Source organism: Helicoverpa armigera, chromosome 26, assembly GCF_030705265.1.
Source record: "Helicoverpa armigera isolate CAAS_96S chromosome 26, ASM3070526v1, whole genome shotgun sequence".
Taxonomy (NCBI): domain Eukaryota; kingdom Metazoa; phylum Arthropoda; class Insecta; order Lepidoptera; family Noctuidae; genus Helicoverpa; species Helicoverpa armigera.
In genome coordinates this window covers 2,040,245-2,066,683 of record NC_087145.1, presented here as the reverse complement: position 1 = coordinate 2,066,683, position 26,439 = coordinate 2,040,245, and the positions used below count along the sequence as shown (strand labels likewise).

Genomic DNA, 26,439 nt, shown 5'->3' with positions numbered 1-26,439 from the left:
ATTATCCCAATTATAGAACAAAACTAAAAACCCCTATTTACTTCTTCAACCTGTAATTGACCATAGCAAAAGAGCCATTTAATTCGTCAAATAGTCTCTGCAATATTAATATGTCAGACAAAGTCAAAGAGGTCAGTATAGCAGTGAACTTGTGACTTATTATATGACATCCCAGATTTGTGTCCTTGACATCGTGATGTCTGGCTCTATTGAACCTATCTGTCTGATAAATTAGCTAATAAACGCAGTTCAAGAGAGGTATCTGTTGGGAAATATTTGCTGTAAATTATGAGGATATTTATACTTTACTAGCAACCCTCCCGCACTTACGGGATAATAGTATTTCCCTACAATTTAATGGATATAAACCTTGCTCTTCAATCACTCTATGTATTGAAAAACCGCATGAAAATCGGTTGCGTAGTTTTGAAGATTTAAGCGTACAAAGGGACAGGGTTATAGGAACAGAAAAGGCGACTTGGTGTTATACTATGTAGTGATTTAGGACTGATTGTAGCTAATTGACTATCAATTTAATATCTTCTTTTATAAAGTTTATATTTACTTGCATCCCGAATAAATAGTAAGTACACTACCTCCCTCGGTGAATATGTTTTCTAACACTGAATTCAAATCATGTCTGATTTGAATTCCAAACGAACAAACACTTCAGCTTTATAATATTACTATATAGATGATAAGTTTGCCCTACCCCATCAAATCACTCTTTCACTCAAAGGTTGGCTGTAAGAGAACCCAACACTGGGTTAAGCTCGCCGTTGTACTTAATCTCTCTGTTTTTCAGTGTGTCAAATGTATTTATTTGTGCAATAAAAAATAATAATATATAGAAGCCCTTATGGCTATATCAAGTGCATATTAGCAACTAAGAACAAATTAACTGTCGAGGACAATCCAGCAATTGAACCTATTTCTCATTGATTAGTACAATGTTAACTTCTCTTATCGTTTGCTCTATCTAGATAAGGATTACGGAACAAAACTATGAAAGAAATAAAAGCTATGCTTCGAAGAAAATTTAATGCGTTTGATTTTGAACAATGCTATGGAAAGAACATGTTGTATTGTGATGGACGATGATTTAGATTAAATATTTCTTTTTCTTATGTACACACAAACGTTTAAGACTAATGGCTAGATTCACTGGTTACTCATAAAGTATCTGATAACCTGTCAGGAAGTTGTCTGACAGATAAACTATAACTTTTGGTTTCATAGGTCTATCTGTCACTGGAAGCCGACCCCAACAGAGTTGGGAAAAGACTCGGCAGAAGAGGTCTCATAGGTGTCGGGTAACAATATAATAGCAGAAATAATGAATAGACTTTATCCGGCAGATAGCATTAACTACCAGATAAATAACAGACACTTTATCAGTAACCAGAAGTCAGATATCAAAATAAATAATTCCAGATTTTAGGTGTGAAAAAAAGAGTTTTAAGTACTACTCACACTGACAACATGATGCACTGTCGACGGACTTTGCACCCTGGATCTAATCACTGCATCATCGGTCACCACAGCTGGATCCCTCGCCAGATCTGCAGTCGAAGGTGACTGGCTCCTACTGGACCCTTTACTGTGCCCATGGCCGACATGAAGTGTGTCCATCTCAGGGAACCCTCATATGGGAGTGAACTGGTGATTATGTATGCTGGTTCATAATAGACATAGGTCGGTCAGTGCTCTCGCCATCGCTCGCTTTTATCTGAAAAATAGACGCGTCTAATTAGTAAATTGGAACTGTGAACTGTCATGGACGTTTGACTTTTGTGACATTTTTGTTATCGTTCTTTATTGTTGCGTGTTAATAATTTGTAGTTTTGATAAGATACTTTTAGGTATATTTTTTATTGAATCATATTATTTGACAGATATTAAGCGCTGAGAAGTCTTGCGTTTTAAATTGCAAATAAAATCGTCTGCAGAAATCACAGATTAACGCGAAATACACTTCTCGTATTCCAAGGGTACCACTTCCTCTATTTAACTATGTATACCCAACCATTTTCAGTTGCCATTTCACCGATTTGACCAATGGGCGGCCGTTTCACGGCTGGTTAAGGTTTGGTTGTCGCTATAGTTAAATGGAGCAACTCACCCTTAGTAAACGAGAAGGTGCTCATGTCATACAAAAGCATTATGTTATGTTACAAGCGTTATGTTCTTATTACTCCCCAAGTTCTCATAAAACAGATAAACCCCAACTGCAAACACTACCAACTTTGCAAGAACACTAAGTCTCTAACAAACTCCTTTTGGTAGAACGACCTAAAACTGCACCCGCCAAGTTTTAAGTCAAAATAACAAATACCGATAAACTAAATGGACGTATGTACTTGATTTCTGAATGAAAACAAAATATCAATGCGTCTATCGACGGCTTAGATTCTGTTATGACTGCCGATAAGCCGATAACGGGATTTGCACATGAAACGTTCGGCGGTAAAACAAACAATATAGGTATTCGGCGGCGCTTTATAGAACTGCCTCGTTGGTCTAGCTGTCGCAAGTGCGGCTGCTGAGCACGAGGTCTCGGGTTCGATTCCCGAGTCGGGCCGAAATCGCTTTGTGGGTTTTAGAAGACTTTCACAAAGCAGCCCGGAGCCTGGAAGCTGGTGATTGATACACCCGTGCATCGGAGAGCACGTAAATGTCGGTCCTGCGCCTGATCTCTCTCCGGTCGTGTCGGATTGCCGTCCCATCGGATTATGAGAGTGAAGGAATAGGGAGTGCACCTGCGTCTGCGCAAATGCTTGTGCACTATAATATGTCCTGCGCATTTGGCTGATCTCCTTAAATGAGAACAGCCGCCGTAGCCGATAATCGGCTAGGAGGACATCATAGAATGGCTTGGGGCAAGAACTATCAATAACATTGCTTCTGCCAGCGGTTTCACCCTTGGACTTACCACATGGCATTTACTTTACACACTTGATAAATAGGCCACTGAAATAATTCTTCAAATCGGACCCTACTTAACCTCAGATTTTTGTGATTAACCTATGTAAGAAAGCAAACAAACAGACAAACTCTTCAGTTTTGTAGTATTAGTGAGTGTAGATAAGTATAGATTTACAAACAACATTCAAGCTCCATGTCCTAATGGTTACCTTTCTTTTGACAAGTCTTTCCAAAAATATGACTAATATGATTGAAGCACGACTTAATAAAGAAAGCAGATGTTCAAGAAAGGCAATTAAAATTAAGTGGGACAGACAGAGCTGTATCAACATTGTAAGCTATAATAATAATTTTATAAGCGAGGGATATGATGATAAAGTACGAGAGAAACAGCTGTCCTAATAACGACTAGACTAGGCTAATACCTAGACTTTAGGTGGCGTCATTTGCTAATGGAAAATAAAACAAAAAATCCACAAAAAAGTTGCGTAGCCCATAAGGCTCATTTTCAATAACAAGGCAAACGTCCGATTAAGGAAACTGGTGTTTATCATAAAAATCTCCAATAATTTAAGGTAAGGTAATTCTCATCTTTTCATTCTGCATCACCCTAAGGTTGACTCTAGAGAACGCTTGTGGCATTAAGTCCGCCTGAGTAATTAATTATGCATAAAGTTAAATAAATAAAAAGTATATTTGTGGTTTTCATATTTATATGTATTTATGGCTTTGTATACTGGTCTTTAAAGAATTTCAATACCGGGTTTTGCAAAAAGCCATCAAAGTCGGTCAACTATAGCATATCATTGCAGTTACTCTACCACCATGGATCTTATCTATCAGTAACTCAATAACTATGTACCCAGAAATATTTTTTTACTACAAACGACAGGTACGAATGACAGTAGACTACGTTGCTATCAACCGGTGCCAGGAAGTCTAGCCGTCTGCCAAATTGTCCAAACATATTGAATACCGTTCTCTATGGCATTTTGTATGAGCGCAAAATGTTCCGTCCGTGCTCGCTTGGGTGTCCCCCAAACGGTAACCAAATACTGTTGACTAAGTTCGTAATGTAGTGGTGGTCTACTGGGTAAAGAACCAACCTCTCAAGTTTGAGTGTGTTGGTTCAATTCCAGGCAAGGCAAGCAATTCAAATTGTCTTGGTCACCAATAACTGTGTTTCGGAGGACACGTTAACAGTAGCTCCCAGTAGTCATCGAACTTCTTTGGCCGTTGTTACTTCAGAAGCCAATAAGTGTGACACCGGTCTAACCAAGGGGTATTAGGTTGCCCGGGTTACAGGGTTGAGGAGGTCAGATAGGCAGCTGCATCCGGTTAGACTGGAGACCGACCCCAACATAGTTGGGGAAAGGCTCGGTAGATGGAAAGTTCGTAAGAGCGTGTCTGATGAAGGAATCCTTAATATAGGATAGAAAATATTTTGGGTTTCCGTAATTCTGAGGAATCCTTTGACTATCGAAAGATTCCTTTCGGCTAAACGACATAACATTTCTGGAATAAAATTTCTTGGTATGGACTGTTCCAAAAGAATGAAAATTTTATTACAGTTTTGATGCTTCGAACTAAAAATATCTTTATGACTAGTCGTGACGGTTATGCCATCGATCAATATTCGTTTTAATCCATAAAACCACTTTAGTTTTGCAATTAAAACATGGAAGTAAACAGATAATATTAATACTGTCATAAATTGGTGGACTATCACAGCGATTGACCTACATTTGATAGCCGCGGTTTATTTACGACAACGCGAGAACTTTACGACTAACTGATTGGATAGGACTTAAATTGGATACCTATGTGATATAAGAATGATCTATTAAAGTTCTAATTAAGAATGGTAATTAAGACTGAGTGTATTTAGCATAGTCTTTCGTTTGAAATAAGCAACGTAAATCCTCTCTTGTTATTTATTGGCTTGAATTTTAGTTACTAAACCCACCCTTAGGTAAGGATGGTTGTCAGACTTACTGGTTTCTGACTACCGGTAACAGTTTATCGTGCCCACCGAAACACGGTTATTGGTGTCCAAGATTTACTTAGAAATGTAGCGTAGTAATGTAATAATTACATAAGATTTGTTTCAAGACTTATTATGATTATAACATGTTATTGTTTTTGGGAGAACCTTTCATTGTCTTTGTTTTATGTTAAGTCAGACATAAAATTGAGACGTTATAATGATGCTATAATTAAAGACAGAACAACAAGCTATACTTAATCTTAAAGGAGAGATATATGAATCATGTGCCCTTTTGTGGTTTGCCTGTTATGACTAACACTTATATTTTGTACCTACTGCGCAAATGTGTAAATGTTCCTTGTTCATTTGTAAACAAAAATGTTAAAATACAATAACACGATTATATTATATTATTGTCTTTTTATACAGCTTCATAATTGTTACTAATTAATAATGTCAGAATCGAGATCAGAACCAACACGGAACAAAGAACACGATTGCTGTTTTGTATATAAACATTGATTCTTCCAACTTCTTCCTCCTGCCCTGTTCCCAATTTTATTTGGGCTCGGCGCAATATCATCTCCCATTTTCCCGTCACTCGTCATACTGACACTCACTCCCTATTCATGTCATCTTTCAGACAATCCATCCATCTTTTCTTAGGTCTTCCTCTTCCTCTTCATCCATCTACATTCACTTAGCACACACTTTAATTCTTGATTCTTCCAACATCTTCGAAGAAATCTTCGAACTTACTGATAAAACGTTGCATCTAAACTATGTGTATGAAATTATTGCCAAATGAACTCACTTCTTGAGGACCATAAGCATAACCTTCTCAGAATACTTAATCATTAGTTCCTTGCATAATAATAGTATGTCTGTCGTACGTGTGTCATCAGTGAATGGCATAACGTACATTGTAGTGTTAATAGTGATCTTTGTTCTTATTACAATGTAATACAAACTAAAGACTGATTAAATACAAAGATTTTCTTGGAGTTTCAAGATACAACACGCTAAGCTTTAAAAGCTCTGGCACAGTGCATACTTTTAGTCGGCCGATAGTTAGTTTGGACTCATAAATCAGTATGAAGATGAAGGTAGTACGCACATTACAAAGTTCAGGTATTTAGTCAATATCAGACTGACAGAAAACTTTAGAAAGGAATCTGAGGGCACGGCAGTGCCCCAGCCAAGACTCGAGCAAAGCGGGCACGGCCGTACTATCTTTTCTCGAAGCGTTTCGCGGCTATTTCAGCCCCCTGTATCTTCCATGTGAACAAAGCTAGGAGTTTAGGTTTTCGATGACCAAGAGTAAGTATTAGAACAAGCTCAGTCCCAAAATTACAAGAAATTTGAATAAATAGTTTACGAGTTATGAGCGATCAAAGTTACACTATTTTGTCACTGACTCACTCACTGACCGATCATCAAAAGTCTAAGGTACTTCTAGCAAACTTAAAACCTTCAAATTTGGCACCAAGATAGGTTATTAGCTACATATAAAGGGAAAATTATAAAAACCTTAAAACTTAATAAAAAAATTGGAAACAAATTTATATTTGCGGTTTTTCAAGAACATTGTGTATGAATTTTGACTGCATTGATAACTTTGTTATTTATTTATGTACAAAATGTTACTATGTATTTGTTTTATTGTTACGTAGTGTGGTATATTGTTATTATGTATTAAATATACATACATATGAATAAAAAAGCTAGGTTAAAATAAAATGAATAATGATAAAATCTTTCATATTAATGCAGTGCGATAAATACTGCATGCTCGCTCGATAGATGGCGTTGTCCTGGTCTAAATCGCGCTACGGTTTTTAGTTAAAAAAAAACAATTTCATGTGATAGCGCCATCTACCTCTGAAATAAATCTCTTTTATTCTAAAAGATATTCGATTAAAAAATTCGACAATTTCGAAATTGTTTAATTTATTTAAAAAAAATGTTGTGCTAGTTTAGGTCTACATATTTAGTTTATTATATATAATATAGTTAGTTGCATGTAAGTTAATTTAATTTGTTATATACTTAGAGAAGAAAGAGACCTACAAAAAATAAATTAGATCCCACCAAAAACATTAAATGTAAAAAAAGCCAATCCTCTACGCAATTCCTCCACCGTAAAAAGTTTTGAGATCGCATAGAAGCCAAGTCCTGTTCAACTTTATTTGTAATAATAAATCAATATTTTGTGACTATATCAATAGTTTTGTTCACATTACAATAATATTGTCTTGGCCATGAGCACAAGTTAATAGTCGCTCCCTGAAATAATGTGTAAATACCATTGAATTGATACATTCTATATGGACATGATTTTACGGTTGGACTGATTGGAATTTGAGATCACCATGGACCAAACATGCGCCATAGTAAATGTGCAGTTCATGATTTTGGATGATACTGACTGTCAGTCATTTAGTAACAATTGAAAAAACTAAAAGTATTTAATTCTGTGATATTAAACTTCATGATTGACTTCCACCTCTCCAAGATATGCTGTATTATATTTGTAGTTTATTGTGCTCATGGCCAAGTCAATATTATTGTAAAGTGAACGAAACTATTGATATAGTCACAAAATATTGATTTATTATTACAAATAAAGTTGAACAGGACTTGGCTTCTATGCGATCTCAAAACTTTTTACGGTGGAGGAATTGCGTAGAGGATTGGCTTTTTTTACATTTAATGTTTTTGGTGGGATCAAGATTTCCTTAAAAACAATTGTCGCTAGCAATCGGGTCAGCTGTCAGCCTACTGTTTAGTCCGCAGCTTACGAGTTCTCTAAGTCTTTGTATCCATATAAGACTCCTACAGAATATCGAAATATAATAACTTCTATAGCAGTGTTAAAGCGTTATAAAAGCGCCCACCTTCGTCACCTGGCACTTTTCACATATTTTATTATATTACCAAGGTCATATTTGTATTGCACGAGCCACAAAGGAAGAATCAAAGCTGGAAAGCTATTAAAAATTCAACCATTTCTTGGAAGAAGTCTTGGTTAAGGCCATAGGCCATGCATTTATAGATTTCACGTCAATTTAGAGCCGACGGGCTATTATAGTTAATCATAAATGGCGATTTGCTCTATATTGGTGTCTGGTACGGTCACGCACGCTGAAGATAAAATGGTTATAAATCGTATCGAAGAGACATTCGCTATCAAAATTATGATGCTCATATGCCATTGTGATAATTATATATAGGACGAAATCTGGAGCTACTGGTGACCAAATTAAGAAGTATCATCTGCCTAGTCTTTTCCCAACTATGTTGGGGTCGGCTGCCAGTCTAACGGGATTCAGCTGAGTATGTACAAGTGTTTCACAGCGACTGCCTATCTGACCTCCTCAACCCAGTTACCCGGGCAACCTAGACTCAGACTAACTAGCTTCTGACCACCCGTAAAGACTACCAAAAATGTTCAAATGACAGCCGGGATCTACATCTTATCGTGCCCCCCGAAATACGGTCATTGGTGTCCAAGATAAACTTACAAAATTGGCGTGGTTACCCACTAATCATGTTCAAAGATGTCCAAATATAGAAAATATATCAAAATCAAAGCCAACATATCAAAGTAATTGTTCTCGTTTGCACTGAGATACTAGATGAGTCAATGCTCGTACAAGTATAATTTCCTGTGTAGATAGTCAATTATAACAGTGCATCTGAGTAATGACCGGAGTAAGATGATTAATAGTTTATTACCTATTATTGACCTGATTCTAGTATATTAACTGTTTGTTTCCTCTGTTGAAAGAGGAATAGCATAACTTGAGGTTATAATGTACTTTTCTTTACTAGTGGCCCAAGGTACGTGCTTAGCAACGTATAAAGTCCACCATTTTGTTATAAACAATGTGATAAATGAAGAACCCTTCTACCGATTTCGTGCAAAATAAATGGTCCGAACAAATCCTACACTTTGGTTTGGATAGATGAGACCGTTCTTGAGTTCTAAAAACGAAAAGTGGCATTATTTTTTTTTATATTTTATGTATATAGATGTTCTTGAAAGTTCCACATAAAGGAGAAGCCAGTTCTACATAATGCCCTTTTCTATTTTCCATGTGGTTACGTACTTTCTCTTATTCTTATTCTTTATTGCACACTTAACAATACATAATAAAAATAATAAAGACAGTTTATGTACAATGGCGAGCTTAACCCAGAATTGGGTTCTCTTACAGCCAACCTTAAAGCCATGGAGAGATTTGATAGTGGTAGGGTAGATTAAAAAGTGCACAACAAACATTGAAAACTACGCAAAAATATCAAATAACAATATACTAAACATATATATGTAGTAAAACTACACAATACATAAACATAATACATATAAAATATATATATATATATACATACGAATATAAATGTCATTCATGTCGATAAATAGTATTCCTTTACTCGTCTCTTGAATGCACCCAACGATGGGCTTTCGCGTATCGAATGTGGAAGGGAATTCCACAGTCTCACAGCACGAACAGTGAACGATCCATCATAGCGGCTCGTAGTGTGGGAAGGGACACGAAGAAGGAGAGATGAGGAAGTGCGACAAGGTTTGCCTCTCGGAACAAGAAACTCAAAACGTTCCCGAAGATATCTTGGTGAGCGAGGATTGTAGAGAAGAGAGAAGAGAAAAGAAAGAATGTGAGCATCTCGACGCCGCCGAATAGGCAACCACTTCAACCGACTTCGAAATTCCGACACATGGTCGTACTTCCTGAGCCCGAAAATGAAGCGGATGCACAGATTCTGCAGACGTTCGAGCTTATCTAGAAGTTCCTCAGTCGCATCAAGGAAACAGACATCAGCATAATCTAAAAGTGGGAGAAGAAGCGACTGAGCGAGAGTAATTTTTGTTGAAAAAGGCAGGAACTTTTGGAGCCGTTTGAGAGACTGAAACGTGCAAAATACTCTCCTGCTTACTTCCGCAATGTGTTTACCCCAAGACAAGTGACTGTCCATTAGCACACCCAGGTTTTTGACGTGCGAAGAGTAAGTTATAGTAACATTATCGTACAAGAGCGGCGGAGGACATTGCAACCTATTTAGAAAATATCTGCCACCAACATACTTAGGATACTTTCTCCTAATCATACTTAGGAGGGATTGTGCTGAGTGCATACCACCTCGCATTTTTGAGCTTACTCGCCTCTTTCCTTTTCTCTACCTCATTAATTCCTCTCTTTGGATGAAAATGCTCTTTGACATATATTACATTGTCTTTGACATAGGTATAGTTATGCCAACCACTTTTATCTTCATCTAAAACCTCAAGTAACTAATAATAGGTATGAAATGTAGGACATTTTTAACTTTCTCTGTAACGAAATGTTTGCAAGATGGTGGACTTAAAACTAATCTTAATAAAAATAATGGAGCCGAGATGTCTGAGTATAAAAGGGTAACATCAATAAAAATATTGCTTGAAACGCAGACTAATAAAAGTAAACAGCACATATAAATATTAGTTTACAAGCAATTTTCTGAATAAGGCAATAAGTCTCATAATAACATAATATTATGTAGACAAGCAATTTAGCCATGGGCTCTTAACATTTAAAATACATACATAACTACTTAGGCTTATACCTACACAAATGGCCAAAAACACAAATAAACGCCATTTATTTCTGTACAAAATTATGCGATGATTCATGTTAGCTGTTTGTCAAACACATACATTATTTCAGATTTATTTCCGTAAACTGCCAATAACAATAGCTTATCTAATTATAGCTTCAAACAAATTATTCTAATATCATCATCATCCAATACCAATGCAACTTTTCTAAGTTCGTAAGTCTGGTACTTTCTGTGTATATCGTGGACAGATTAAAGGTGACACCTCGAAGAAATCTGGACTAAGTATAATGTCTGAAATCTCCAACCCGCATTGAGCAAGCGTGGTGATTAACGCTCAATTCTGAGAGGAGGCCTGTGCCCAGCAGTGGGACGATAAAAAGGCTGAAGATGATGATGTAGTACTTAGTTAAACGATTGATATCGACATACTAAACTGTAGCGACGTAAAAAATACATTTGACCCATACTTATCATCTAATAACTCGTGCCCTATCTTCGCGACCAGTCATAATAATAGAACGGCGTAGTATTATTACAAATACGATATATTTCGTGTGTTTTATTAATGTATAATACTGTAAAATAATAATCAGGGCACTACATAGTTTTAAAATGCGTCAATCAGGCGACGGAATTAGATTGCGTTGATTTTTTGAGTTTGACTCACTGACTAGCAGGAAATTCCAATTGGTGGATTTACTGCGGATTCGATAACCGATCCATCTGTTGTTTTGCGATTGGAGATTGAATTTTGAGGTACCTTCATATAAATTACTAGCTGCTTTTCCGCGTTTTCACCCGTGTCCCGTGGGGACTACTGCCCGTACCGGCATAAAATATAGCCTATGTTACTCGGGAAGATTGTAGCCTTCCAACAGTGAAAGAATTTTCCAAATTGGTTGAATAGTTCGGAGTCTTTAGGGTACAAACAAACCAGAAAAGATTATTTCTTTGTTATATTAGTATAGATTTAAAGTAGAAATATCTTTCATAATATCAAGTCTATCCGGTTTGAGAAGTACATATATTTGCTATGATTACGTTATTGTTTATTTGCAAACAATGGATTACAAACACATTATAAAACAACTAGAGAAACGCGTGTACGTCCAGCGCTCTTTAAATAAATATTAATTCTATTCTATATATAAAATGATTGTCAGTATACAGTAACAAAGCCTTCTAAAACGAGACATATAAAATAAAATATTCATGGCTTGTTAGCCACAATAATCTATTCGTACCTTTTATATGTCCGCTGAAATATTTTAAGGTAATCTAGGCGAACTGGATCAGGCAAATACCAACTTTATGACTAGGATACAAAGTCGAAAACTGCTAAAATTGTATAGAGTAGTAATTTAGTTCGTGTGGGACAGTGTACCCTAATCAGAGTTACAATACAGTCGAAATGGAGAGCGATTCACAGATAACAGTGTATTCGTATTGTTGAAAACGTGAATGCATGGAAAGTTAATTGCAACCATTATAATGCTCAATACTGCCGAGTTTTTGTAATATATTTATTATCTATTACTAGCCTCCGCCCGCGTAGAGTTCGGTTATATCGCATTTCCAAGAGAATTTTTTAAAGTCCGGGATAAAAACTATCCTATGTTCTTTCTCAAGGTCCAGTCTACCTCTGTACCAAATTTTATTAAAATCAGTTCAATGGTTTAGACGTGAAAGCGTAACAGAGAGACAGACAGAGTTACTTTCGCATTTATAATATTAGTAGGGAAGTAGGGATGAACAGGGGGAATAACTAGCTCTCTAACAAAATATATAACATGAATTAACTAATGACCGATGAGAAGTTTTGCCAATTGGCCGTTACTACCATTGGACATCTTGCAAGTTGGACATTCCACAAAAAATTGGCGCCGTTCTATTCATATATTACGACTGTCGCTCTTACCATGGAATTTTCTGACTTTACAGTACTATATGTTTTTTGCAACGTTGTCAGTTGTCACACATTTCAGTAAAATATTTCCACACACGTTATTATTTTACATAATATACGTTAAGCTGTTGACTGCGGTGGCTTTGGGCCGAAACTATACTGATATTATAAAGGTGAAGTGTTTCGTCAGCAAAAAGAGCGAATCTCAAAAACTACTTAGCCAATTCGAAAAAATATTTCAGTTTTAGATAGCCCATTTATCAATAAAAGGCACTTTTTATCCGCACTTACTTTCGATAGAAGCGGGTGAAACCGAAGAGGGTCTGAAATATAACTCCACAGCATTTTTCTGTGAATAAAAACTTTAAATCAAGGTCCGTAAAAACAGACCCACATAACCAGAGCATGACACAAAATGTGAGGGACAGGGGACAGTCAAACTCTGATACAACGTAATGAATAAATCAAATACGAAATAGGGTCACAGGCAAAGGACCAACCTTTTAAAATTGTTCCCGAACTTATATGAAACATTGGACCCTTCTAAAATAATTCTTTTCGCAAATTCGATTCCCAGATGCCTCAATTCTTGGGACATTCGCGCATACTTGCGTGTAGGTACAAGTTTCGAAGTTCGTCCGTCCTCAAGATATTTTCGGCGTTCCATGAAGCTCAATATCACTTTAATAACCACAAAACTTTGTGTAAAATACAAATTCTGCTGTAACAACAAAGGGAACTCCTAGAAATTGATATTGTTAAAGGTTCTCAGCGGTGAACGAATTAAACATTTTAGCTTCCCGACAAGTATTTCTGAGGAACTTAAATGAGCATGAAATTTCCTGTTGTCAGCGCTGGTATTGTCATATAGATAGCATTGTAGAGTATTTTAATAGGCATTTTATTAAGGAACAAAGCTTCGGCGTGATTCCCAAGTTTCATTACACGGGTCAATGGATAGGGGCTGCCTTAACCTTGCTTTTTGTAGAACTTCACGTATCTATTGTCGGTGTAGTTTTTTAGCTAACAATACTTAGAAGACCTGTTTTAGTTAAGGAATTAGGTGTCGTTGAACTGTGATTCTGGATTTATGGCGAAGCTAATGACATGGTAAGACCATAAGGTGCCATACATCGAAGATTCAAAGAAAAAAGTACACAATTTAGAGTTCACAGAATATACGGTATAATGCTACACGTTTATAGCAAAGGAAACATCGGTCGATATTATACTAGGTAGTGTAGGTACTCGTTAACTGTTAGCTACTAACCTAGGCCAGTGTTCAATTATCGTCAATTCATTGCAGTTGTGTTATTTAAACCTTTAGCGCAATTACTCGTACATACAGACGTATAAATTGACTAGCTTCCACCAGCAGTCACACCAGGGATTTACTCCACGCACCTGGATGAAAAGAAGCCTATAACCTTCCTTGATAATTAAATGGGATATGTGTGTGACATAGCCTATTAGGGATCAGTAATTCCGAGATAAGAGCGTTCAAACACTCCTCAGCTTCATAATATTAGTATTATAGATCATGTCAGAGTGCCTATTGGATAATCGAACACCTGTGGTGTCGCGTGACTACACTCGTTTTATAATAACATCAAACTTATTAGGAATACTCTACAACGCAGACGTTAATTGTATTGTTCCTGTTGATATATTTAGTTCCGGGATGGGAGTTTATTTTAGCACTAGCCATCATGAAGTTCTGTATGAGCACAAAGACTCTGTAGTATTTCAGGGAATCAAAGTTCTTCTGCCACGCAGGAAGGTTTTATTTGGACAACACATCTTTTGGAAAAAGTTGTGTAAGTAAGTGGACGAAATCCTTAAAAAATCATCATCTAAATAGCATTTTTCCAATTAAGTATATTGGGGTTGTTGAGCTGAGTACTAGTATTTTACATCTTTAAAAATTCGTTCCTCTAATTGACTAATCTATGCAGCATTGTGGTATTACATTTACCATTAAGTATTAGTACGCCATAAATGAAATTGCAACCACTTAATTAATTCCAAGAACTGCTATCAGAAGTTATCGTAATTTCCAATTTGCAGCGGAATTATTGGTTTAATCAATTTATTGTTTTAATGATAAATTGAAGTTCAATACTGCACTTGCTATTCAAGTATTTATTTTGTCCATTTGAATAATATGTCATATCATGAACATCTTTCGCAATCGTTAAGGGAATTCAGAAGCCAATAAGTCTAACAACCAGTCTTAGTAATGAGTATTGGGTTGTCCGGGTGACTGGTTTGAGGAGGTCAGATAGGCAGTCGCTCCTTGTAAAACACTGGTACTCAGCTGGAAGCCGACCTCAACATAGTTGGGAAAAGGCTGGGCTATTTGTTTCATTTGTACCATTTGCTTATTATTTTTAACTAAATATTAAAATGATCTCATTGTCAATGTGTTTTTGTATTATCGGTCTAGTTCTTTTAGTAGTCTGTCAGTCAGTACACCTTATTTTACAGCGATTATTTTAAATGTTTATTTAACCTAATTCATTTTGTCGTTTAAAAAACAAACAGCCATCCTTATCTGTGTTTATCGCAGTATTTACACGAATTAGATAATTTTGTACTTAGAGGTGTATTGGCGTTTATTTATATCTTATCGACAATAATGTGCTATACGGTATTATCCTCTATACAACGAAAGACCAGACTCTAGGTACGAAAGATATGGGTAGGAGGATGAGTACGAAAAACCTGCCTATACTTACCAAGTACCGATTCATATTAAAATGACGCCTTAAAGCCAAGTACGAGCCACAGCGGCTGTTCTCATACAAGGGAATCAACCAACTGCGCAGGACATAAATATTATAGTGCACAAGCACTTGCACAGGCACAGGTGCACTCCCTATTCCTTCACTCTCATAGCCCGATGTGACGGCAATAACACACGACCGGAGAGACATCAGGTGAAGGCGCACCAACAAGACTCCTACAATACGTAGTATGTGCACCTACTTATTATTTTAAGTAGCAGTTTCTTATAACATTGTATCTGCTTGTGCTTAAGTATGACAAATGAATAATACTTGTGAGTAAGACAGAAGATGTTTATTTTTATTTTGGTTCAGTACACGTACATGGTCAGATGTTTTATTTATTTTGCACCAGTAAGCATTTGCTTTGTTTAATAAATTATTTTATCCGACAATTGAAACGTGCATTATCTTTCTCCGCAGTCATATGGATAACCCCAACAACGGAGTTGCTCGCAAGAGTTACCGCGGCCCTGGTACATGAAGGGCTCAAGAAGGAACATGGTGGGTTTTAGTCAGTAAGAGTCTGACACTCCCTCGCGCTGCACCCACAGCGGAAAGAGTCATTTGATGATGTCCCACCAAAAAAAAATCATATGGATGGTTTGTAAGATATTCAATTTTACTTATAACTCTAGATATACGTACTACTTGTATCAAAACTCAATAAGGGTAAAGTCAGTAACCCGCCAAAGTGCGTCACAAAGCAAGCAAAGGCGTCAACATTGGCTATTGTCCATTGTGCACGAGAGAAACACAAAATTAACCACTACATACATATAATCCAGTTCAAAAGGGAAGTACTCAATTAAATCTATTATATCTCCACGCTAGTTAATTTTTTTATATTAAAAAAAAAGTGGAATGTCAAATGGATGGGAGCCAAGTTCTGTAGATTTAATAAAAATATCAAAGATTTAGTCTTTGCCTAAGATCTGTTTAACCTTTGAACGGGTGACGCGCACAGTTTGAAGAGCAAAACAATTGGTAAATTGATGTAATAGTTAACTTTTGTAGTAAAAAAACTTTTTAGAATTTATTCATGATCATCACCATCAGATCAACTTATGCACAACTTTTTTGTAAATAAATTGAAGAGAATTTTTTGGAAATTATATTAAGACATGGTAAAACGGTGAAACAATTTGTTCATAACTATATCACTATAGCAAAAATTATAATAACCTACGCTACTAATTAGCTACAGTAAGCTAAGTTCCCTATGTAGACAAAAAAAAAATGTAATTTCAAACATGTGTTACATCAGAATATAAAAAGATCTTAATTAAATATCACCAGACTATAAAAAGAAAAAGATTTATGTAACAGTCAAAGTAAGTCATTAATGTACATATTTTCTCAAATTTTGTATCTCAAGGTTGTACTCTGAATAATTAAAGATACTAATTCCTTGAAGCACAAAGATATAATGTTAATATCATCATGAATTAATTTTTAGGAAACCTGTTTAGTGAGTCACATCATACTTAAGTGACCTCTACCATTTTTGAGTCCAATAACATTAGTTTTTATACAATAGAAATGAAAAACTGGTCCACCGACACAATTCTCAAGTTAGAGAGACAATACTAATTCAATTTAATACTACTAATTGGGTGCCATTTATTTGAAGGCCAGTGAGACATTGAAATCCGTTTATATAAAAACTAGCTGTTTTCCCGCGGTTTCACCTGCGTCCCGAGGAAGCTACTGTCCGCACCGGGATAAAATATAGCCTATGTTACTCGTAGACAATATAGCTTTCTAATGGTGAAAGAATATTTGAAATCTGTCCAGTAGTTTTTGAGTTTATCCATTACAACCAAACAAACAAAGTTTTGATCTTTATAATATTAGTGTAGATAATAACTTTTAATACATAAATAAAATGAAACACACAAGACTAGAAAAATATAATACGGATGGATCATCGTTACTAAGCAGTTTTATCTGATTTATGAAAGTTATTTAAAATCATCGCTTTCTTTTTTTTAATACTAGCACATGAACGCAAAGACTAGATTTTTATAAGAAATTTATGAAAAAGAAATCTCATGTTTCACTGCTTCTTGCCAGCATTTATTTTAACGCATATTCTGAGTATTAGATAAATACATTCCTAATCACAACATAAACTAAGTACAGTAGAATTCATATATAACGACTTCGCTTATAACAACTAATCGGTTTTAGCGACGATAATCTTTACTCAAGTTAGGTTTCGTATATAGGTACTAAGACAATATAACCGTTTAGTGCGACTCCGGTTTAAGCGACCAACTGCTTATAGCGACCAATATTTATTATAATACGTCCGGTTAAAACGACACACGCGCAATGTTTTGTTTACCTACGCACTCGCACCCCCGCCCCGCGTTCGTATCTCTACAAACATTCTAAAACCAAAATAAGCCAAATCAGTCCAGCCATTCCGGAGTTTTAGTCAGACTAACGAACAGCAAATCATTTTTATTATATATAAGAAGACTAGCTGACCCAACAAACTTGGTATCGTTTAAACCTTCCCTGGACCTCTACGAACATTTTAAAACCAAAATAACCCAATTCGGTCCAGCCATTCTCGAGTTTTAGTGAGACTAACGAACATCAATTAACTATAAGATAATAATATGTATTCGTAAGTTATGTATGTATGTACAAGTTAAGTTATGTACTTAAGAAATAATCCATCCGTTTTGTGCGTCGTCCGGTTAGTACGACATAGTATCGTCGGTCCCTTGAAGGTCGTTATATCCGGATTCTACTGTACTTACAAACTTATCAACTAAACTGTATAGATTACTACCACATACTTAGAATACCACAGATAAACTATGACTCATAAAGTAATAACATTTAAAAGAGTTCAAGTAACAAGGAGGTTCATAATTAGCTGTAGGTTTTGTTAACTTTTTTGTGAGTCTGGCTGGTAAGAAAGTGGGGGGAGGCTCAAAGAATAATAAAGAAAAAAATATAGCCTTGGTACAAGTTTGTGCCATGTTCACAATCAAGATTTACCTAACAATGTTTTATATTATGCTGAACTAAGAAAAAAGGTTAATGTATTATTATGAATAGATTAACAAAGAGCAATTAAATTAATTATCTGCGTGCCAATGTTAAAAAATAGATTTTATAGTCTAGTCATAAATTATGTGATTCAGATCATTGTTATTCTCAGTTTATACATTAAAGTCTGCACCTGACTCATTTAACAGCTGAATAAAATAACAAAGAATGAAAAGATGATGTATTTTATCTTATTTCGCTACACTTAAGTGCAGCAGTTGTTTGATGCACTGGCAGGCGGCCAAACACCACGCAAATGATACGCACACTTACGTAGGCCTTGGGTAAGTCGAACAAGGAAGTACTACATGAGAACACATTACAATAAGCAGCCCATTCTTGCGCCCTATCATTACCTTGAAAGGTTCATGTTTAGATGACGTATGCGCTCTATAACACTTCATATCAAGTACATTTGTTTTTGATAATGATATTTTTATCTTCATTGCAATCAAGACTCGAAAAAGCAGTCTTTCGATATAAAATTCATAAATCGAATGTTACGAATTGCGATTCAAATTCAGAATTTGGCAGTCACTCTACGTCTTATCATTTAACTATCGAACACATTATATTTCAATTCAATTTATCCGGCACAAGTAGGGAGTACGTATTAATCACTTATTTATCGAAAAAAGAAATCACAGCAAATGATTGCTCAAATACAGAAACACTATACTTACAGTTTTCTTATCACCAAGATCTCCTTGTTTGTTTTATTAACATTTCTTTGTTACACACAAGATTTTGTACGGTCTTTTCCACAAAATTAAACACTACAGTACAGTTTCTATTATATTTCGGATTGCGATTGTAGTAAATGACAGAAAACAACGGAATAGAAAAAGACGTGTGGTAAGGTTGGATGGATGAGCGGTTCTTCTCTGTTATGATCCGATAGATGGCGTCAGCGTCAGCTAACCATAGACAAGGCTGAGAGTATGATGTAAGACCGAAATAAAATTAAAACGTTGCCATGCTTTGTTCTAACAATGGTATTTTTTTTAATACACACGTAATAATATACACAATACGGATTAAATTTTACATGGATTACGATTTTTGTATTCTAATTAATGTAAACAAATATGTAGATGTTTTAATGTCTTAAAAAGCACGTCACAGAATAAATAATACCAAAATACTAATGCTATTTTGTATTTATGCTTATGGCCTATCAATAATAACTAAGCCTTTCAAGTTAAAACCACTTCCTAAGGGTCAAAGATTAGCTAGGGAAAAAAGATCATACTTTATAACTTTTCTACAATCAATTCTATATCTGTTTTCTCATAACTTTTGTACTATTAACTTTTTCATAGTATTTATTTAGTATCGTCAGCTGTGCAGTGTCTATAGTTAAGAGGTGCAGCTATAAATTATTTATGTGTTTGGGTCTCTAATCATAACCTCCCATCGACTGCTTCTGCTACAAAAGCGACATCTCGTGGGAGACAATGGAACGTTTGAAAATCGTTCTATCTCACTTGCACTCGTGGGTTCCATGCGGCCGAACGGTTCAATGACTTTGGCGACCGTTTCTATTTTCTCTCTGGTTTTGTCGTCGGGTCGGCCCGCAAGGAAGGGGTCTTTGTTTGCGTTTCACGTTCGCGTCGCACGGTATCATCTGCGACCGCGGCTCTATCGTATCGTTACCGAGACGGAATGTGCCCGCATAAGTGGAAGCGTGGGTCTCGCTCCTCCCGGTCGATGTGAAATGTGGTGCAGTGTGCCAGAGTGGCGCCGTCATCGAGTGCAAGTGCAGTGAGGTGCAGTGGTGTGTGCGAGCGCGCGTGGGTCGACTCGGCCACGGCGAGCGAGGTGCGCGGAGTTGGCGGCGGCCGCGCGGCCATGACCGGCGACATGCCTCTAGGGAGCGCGCACGCGTTCGGGCGCGCGTTGCTCCGGGACGGGGCGCTGCCGCCGCTGGAGCCCGGCCCGCCCGCGCCGCCGGCCAACAACGCGCAGCCGCCCGACAAGCGGCCACCCGCCGCGGCGGCCAGCCCCGAGCAGGTCATGAAGCTCTACATGAGCAAGCTCACCCCATACGAACACCGTGAGATATTCGACTACCCCCAAGTGTACTTTATAGGCGCGAACGCCAAGAAACGGCCCGGGCTGGTCGGCTTCCCGAACAATTGCGACTACGACAACGAGCAAGGCTCGTACATCCACATCCCGCACGATCACATAGCGTACAGATACGAGGTGCTCAAGGTGATCGGCAAGGGGAGCTTCGGGCAGGTGGTGAAGGCGTACGACCACAAGAAGCGCGAGAACGTCGCGCTCAAGATGGTGCGCAACGAGAAGCGCTTCCACCGCCAGGCGCAGGAGGAGATCCGCATCCTCGAGCACCTGCGCGAGCAAGACAAGGACAACACGATGAACGTGATCCACATGTTCGACTCGTTCACCTTCAGGAACCACACATGCATCACATTCGAGTTGCTGTCGATCAACTTGTACGAGCTGATCAAGAAGAACAAGTTCCAAGGGTTCTCGCTGCAGCTCGTCCGCAAGTTCTCGCACAGCTTGCTGCAGTGCCTGCACGCGCTGAACAAGAACCGGATCATCCACTGCGACATGAAGCCGGAGAACGTACTGCTCAAGCAACAGGGACGCTCCGGAATCAAGGTATTGTAGCTACATTCCTTATACATATCTCCAACACACAGTATTGTTATTCTGTCGACCAAAACAATAGAAACTATAGACAACTTTGGAAGAGTGATTGTCGGACTAAATTAATTGATCTTCTGTAATGGAAACCAAGTTGTTACTTATGTACGTAGAATGTTGAACCTGTAATCCCTACTGACTTGTAAAGCGTTCTTGTCAATTTTCATTAAGTATAGTTAAAGTGGCCATAGTGCAAACTGCGACATCAGTTTAAGAATAGGAAGTTTCAATCCAAAAAAACAATCACAGATCCCGAACACCTGTTTCTATAGCATGTTGAACGGATAAAATCAATAAGCAGTCTGTAGCATTTTTCGTAAACATTTGCAGCTGTGTGCGTGCGGTCCCGATCAGCTGGCCACACCCGCACCCCTATTTACCGACCCCACAGTAACACCCGCGATAACGGTATTATTACACGCTTCGTTAAAACCGTGTGCATAATGACTGTATTTATTTATTTTTCGTAAATGTATTACTGAGAAATGCAGCCGGATTCCGACAAAATATGATGTGTTATTACTTTTGCTCGGACGATAAACGTTATCTGTGGCCCGCGTCTCGAGTCGCTCACCCGATCACGTTCTAAATTTAAACTTCCCGATACATTCAGTAAGTCGGTCTCCCGCCATGTGATGTTACTCTGGTTATTTACGTCAACAAGCAAGCGAGCATCCAAAACACGGTTAAGACGAATGAAACACGAACCAATGTCACTGCTTGCATGCATCGATAAAAGAAACTGGCAAAAATACATGAAAACCTTCAACCGTTCACTAGTAACAAAAACACTGACCTACAATTTGATGATTGAGCTCCGAGTTAGCTGATGTCTGTCGAAATTTTCTTGTGAATCTGACTGAAGCTAACGGCTCTATTATGTGTGCTAATGTTAGGTTTTTTTGGTAAATGCAAGCCGTGAACTACATACTTCTGTACCAATAAATAGGCGATTCCATTGAAAAAAAAAATATTATTTTCTGTTGATTAGAGATTAAATATCTTTGATCAGATTGCAATGCAACGTAAAGCAAAGAAAGCTGATGCATTTTTATCAGCATTGATGTATGTACGTATGCGTTGCGTAATTAATTTATCTAGGTTGCACGCAGTGTCAATGACGCGTATGCAATCAGGTAGTGTGTTCAACATGAATGCGATTCAATAGCGTATTATAATCATGCAGGTTGCATACAATATTTGAACAAAGCGTCAGCCATGACAGTTACAACCCCAATATGAAATTTAGCAATAGTTATTTATTCAGGTGAGACCTAGATACAACAGATATGCAGTTTGCCGGTAAGATAAATGCTCAATTGGAGCGTAGTGTTACCACGCGCGTCTAACGGTACTTGCGCACACGCACGTCATTGAGACTGGCCACTCTAAATCCATTGTTTTACGAAAATTCATAAGCATTAGCTAACAGCCGTTAAAATGTCCTCGTTATAGACGATGAATATGGTTAACCGTCTTATTTTTTCTCCGGTATAACGGTAATTTTATTTCCAAACCGGTTATGTTGCTTATTTGGCAGTCGCCGTAAGTTTGCAGCAATTAAGGTTTTAATAAGCGAAGAAAGGAAACTTTGTTCGCTAAATATTATCCTTTCTTTACGTTACTCATCGGAGGAGACAATGAGAAACTTTTCACATCATTTTTATTGTTCGTTTCCTACTGCAGTGGGTATTGCTCATTTGTTTAAATTACCGCAGGCTTAATTATTTTTATCTCGACTACGGTGGTTTATTAAGTGGCCGTGTAGATTTATCTGGCCTGCTTTAAAAACATGTAAAGCACGGAACGTTAATTTGCTGGTTTCTGATTACTCACTGGAGCTTGAACTAATAATGATTCCCGGCATAGTAATATCTCGCTTATGTAGCTTATTGATGAAGATGAGAGATCTTCGGGAGATTTTTGCACGGAAGCGTGTAGAAACACTGTGATTACGAACTGTAAGTAGATGGAGAAAGATAGTATCCATCTTACCACATAGAAAATACAGGAAATCTGACACAGCCTTTACCAATTTTTTTTTTTGGTGGGAAATTATCAAATGACACCTCCAGTTGTGGGCGCAGCGTGAGAAAGTGTCAGACTCTTGCTGACTAAAACCCACCATGTTCCTTCTTAAGGTCTTTATGTACCAGGGCCGCGGTAACTCTTTCGAACAATCCTGCAGCCCCGGCAGGATTTGGCCACTGATATAGCCTTTACCTACCGTTTATTTTTATAAGGATGTCTTCTAAAAATACTTATAAAAAGTAGAGGTACCTGCTGGATTTAAAATCCTTTGTTGTCCGAGTTTTTTGTAGACACGACTAATCTCTGCTAACGTTGGCTAAGTCCATTATTAAAGGAGGTAGAAAAAAACAGGGCTAGCTAAACTATAGGTAAAGCTAAAATTCTAGCAAAAACGTAGTTTTTATTGAACATAAAATTATAGTTGCAATGTTCCCTAGTTTTTGATTTTTATGCAAATGAAGCTGCAAAATGGCTTAAACGGATTTAGTGTATTTTTTGTAAAAAGCAGTTTTCACGTTTTTCATTTCAACACGGACTTTGAATTTTCCAGCGACTGGTTCGCGACGACCGCGTCCAATGCCAGATATTTCTGACATGGCTGCATAAGCTGCATTTTGTCGTTGCAACTTGAAACTCTGCGGTCTGTCAGTCACGCGACGATGCAACTAATCCTCCCAGAAAATGAGCTAACCATTTGTTTTATATTGACATTCTTCATTTGTTTGAATTAGGAATCCGTGCGCATAAGCTTCGTTACAACCACAATTTCAGCCAGTCCTTGATGGATGCTAATTTGTATCGGGGACAACGATTTCTTTTTAATTACAACCAAATTGGTTAACCTAAAATTCTAAGTAATTGCAAAGGCAATCAATTAGCTAATTTGCGATGATCTTTGTTTAACGGACCAGAAACCTTTTGGTGTTTCTTTCGAAACAAGATTGATGTTTCGAAACTCAATAAAAACTAGTTTTGCCTCCGTCCCGACATAATGGTTGCAGGCTGCACAAAAAAACATGTGTTTGGAAACAAGTCGCCGGGATGCACAGACCTTACAAAGGAACACCTGTACCAGGTAGATTTAAAAATAAAACTTACCTAACTGGAGCAGGTTCTGTCCATAAAGGAACGCATCTTTGTGAATAATGTATGGATCACTTGCGTCGACACGTACCTATACATACAGCCAGTAGGCACACAGGTCTTGTCTATTCGCTTTGAATAATACACTCTTCATGGTAAAGAACTAAATAAAGGTCCATGTTCTACTTTTGAAGTTTTCTGAAGTAAACAAAGAAATAAAATAATATTTTATTACCCGCTTCAAGTGCTTACCGGATTCAAATCGTTCGCGGAGCTTAAAAAATATCCCTGAACTTTTCATAACTGGCATAAGAAAACATAGCGTGTTCGCTTGTTTTTACAATTTAATTTATTTGTGCCGAGGCAATTTTGTTCGGATGCAGCTTTGTAACGAATTATGTCATTATGTAGACAGGTGTAACATTGAGAACTCATACCTGTCTATAATTTAGTACATTATGGCTGACCTTGTTTGAAAAGAACTTACCACGGAGGAAGAAAAGATGAGCAGAGGTGCCATAAGGTAGATTTGTCGAACGCCTTATTCTAGGTCAAATAAGTACGGTGTTCGTGAGCTCTATAAAGCTGGCAGTACAAAGTGGGCAAAAATAAAAAAAAAAAGCTCAAAATTTGTTGCTAATTTGTTGCTAATTAGTTGCCAAATAATCGATTTTTTTGCTTTTGCCGATTTCGAGAAATCGTCAACAATGCTAGCTTCACCATAAGCTGGCATGGATTATAAGATAAAAGTAAAGGTAAAATAAACAAAATCACTACAAATTTGTTGCTAATTTGTTGCTGTATAACCAAAATAAATTTGAGTCCGCTCTTTTTTTTCCGCAGCGCAGCGGCCGGCAGCGGCCGGCAGCGGCCGTAATTGCAAGGGATTGAGCGCGAGCGCGGCGGGCCGCGCGGCGCCGCACCGCGTCGCTCTCGTACATTTTCCGTGCTCTTACGGCCGCTGCCGGCCGCTGCTCTTTCAGTGGGAATTGACCCTAAAAGGCCATTCCTGTAACTTCCCGCTAGATACATTAAGCGTTCGAATGTTGCCGTTTGTTGCGATGTTTTTAAGCTCGTCAATTTATGAGAGCTCAACAATTTGACTTGTGTGTTATTTTGAGCTCTCCTATTTATTTAGTTGCTGGTTCTCTAAGTGACATTAATCACCTCTGTGACGAGCAACAAATTCATTTCAACGTTTTTCACCGGAAAAATCGACATTCAAGCCAGCATGGCCGGTTTGTTAGTCACCGAAGTTCAAGACACCCGATCATCGGGTGTCTATTTAGTTGCTGGTTCTCCGATCGATGCCTAACAGTTCTGCGAAGAGCAACAAATTTATTTCCACGTTTTTCACCGGAAAAATCGACATTCAAGCCAGCATGGCCGGTTTGTTAGTCACCGAAGTTCAAGACACCCGATCGTCGGGTGTCTATTTAGTTGCTGGTTCTCTGAGAGACATTAATCACCTCTGTGACGAGCAACAAATTCATTTCAACGTTTTTCACCGGAAAAATCGACATTCAAGCTAGCATGGCCGGTTTGTTAGTCACCGAAGTTCAAGACACCCGATCGTCGGGTGTCTATTTAGTTGCTGGTTCTCTAAGTGACAAGGAACAGTTCTGTGACGAGCAACAAATTTATTTCATATTTTTTTCATGAAACAATTGACATTCAAGCGCGCAAAGCAAATAAAAATTTTCTATTTGAAAAAAAAAAAAAAATTTTTGCACCTCAAATTTATTTTGGTTATACAGCAACAAATTAGCAACAAATTTGTAGTGATTTTGTTTATTTTACCTTTACTTTTATCTTATAATCCATGCCAGCTTATGGTGAAGCTAGCATTGTTGACGATTTCTCGAAATCGGCAAAAGCAAAAAAATCGATTATTTGGCAACTAATTAGCAACAAATTTTGAGCTTTTTTTTTTAATTTTTGCCCACTTTGTACTGCCAGCTTTATAGAGCTGTGTTCGTGTACAAAACGATCTGTTAGTTGAGACACCAGTCAACGCATTTTGAATTTATAAAAAATGGTCGTGTTCTAAAGATGGTGTATAGCCAGTTAAGTAGCGCTCCTCGTCTCCCGAACACCCGCATTTTTTTATCGCTATTGTCTTAGGAGTATGGCTGGTATCTCCGCTAGTCATTTTGTTCTCCATGGAACTTCTAAACAAAAATACACATGTCAAACATAGCAACACGTGTATATTATCAGTATCTAATGTCCGTAAGCAAACCATATTAGGGTAACACACGTGTGTATTACAATCGAAGCTCATGCATTATGGTCGTAATCGCTTGGCGACCGATTGGCATTCCAATGGCTTCCTCGTCTCCAGTTAGCATGAC

General features: G+C 37.5%; 2 protein-coding genes across 12 annotated transcripts in view; one reads left to right on the top strand and one right to left on the bottom strand.

Annotated features, from left to right (window-relative positions):
- The window catches only part of LOC110379744 (transmembrane and coiled-coil domains protein 2), a 41,580-nt gene extending 22,381 nt beyond the window's left edge, over positions 1–19,199 (bottom strand). For all 8 annotated transcript variants that reach the window (XM_021339533.3, XM_021339535.3, XM_049849466.2 and 5 more), the window contains exons 1-2: positions 18,976–19,199; positions 1,474–1,729 (exon numbers count right to left, since the gene is read on the bottom strand). In XM_021339533.3, the coding sequence (XP_021195208.3) occupies positions 1,474–1,632 (159 nt within the window). In that variant the 5' untranslated portion in view covers positions 1,633–1,729; positions 18,976–19,199. The remainder of the gene's footprint in view (positions 1–1,473; positions 1,730–18,975) is intronic.
- A 617-nt stretch (positions 19,200–19,816) lies between these two features.
- Positions 19,817–26,439, top strand: part of LOC110382943 (dual specificity tyrosine-phosphorylation-regulated kinase 2) — a 157,360-nt gene continuing 150,737 nt past the window's right edge. For 2 of the 4 annotated variants that reach the window (XM_064041722.1, XM_064041721.1), the window contains exon 1: positions 19,817–20,926. In XM_064041722.1, the coding sequence (XP_063897792.1) occupies positions 20,144–20,926 (783 nt within the window). In that variant the 5' untranslated portion in view covers positions 19,817–20,143. The remainder of the gene's footprint in view (positions 20,927–26,439) is intronic. The other 2 variants (XM_064041723.1, XR_010277790.1) reach the window with 2 other exon arrangements.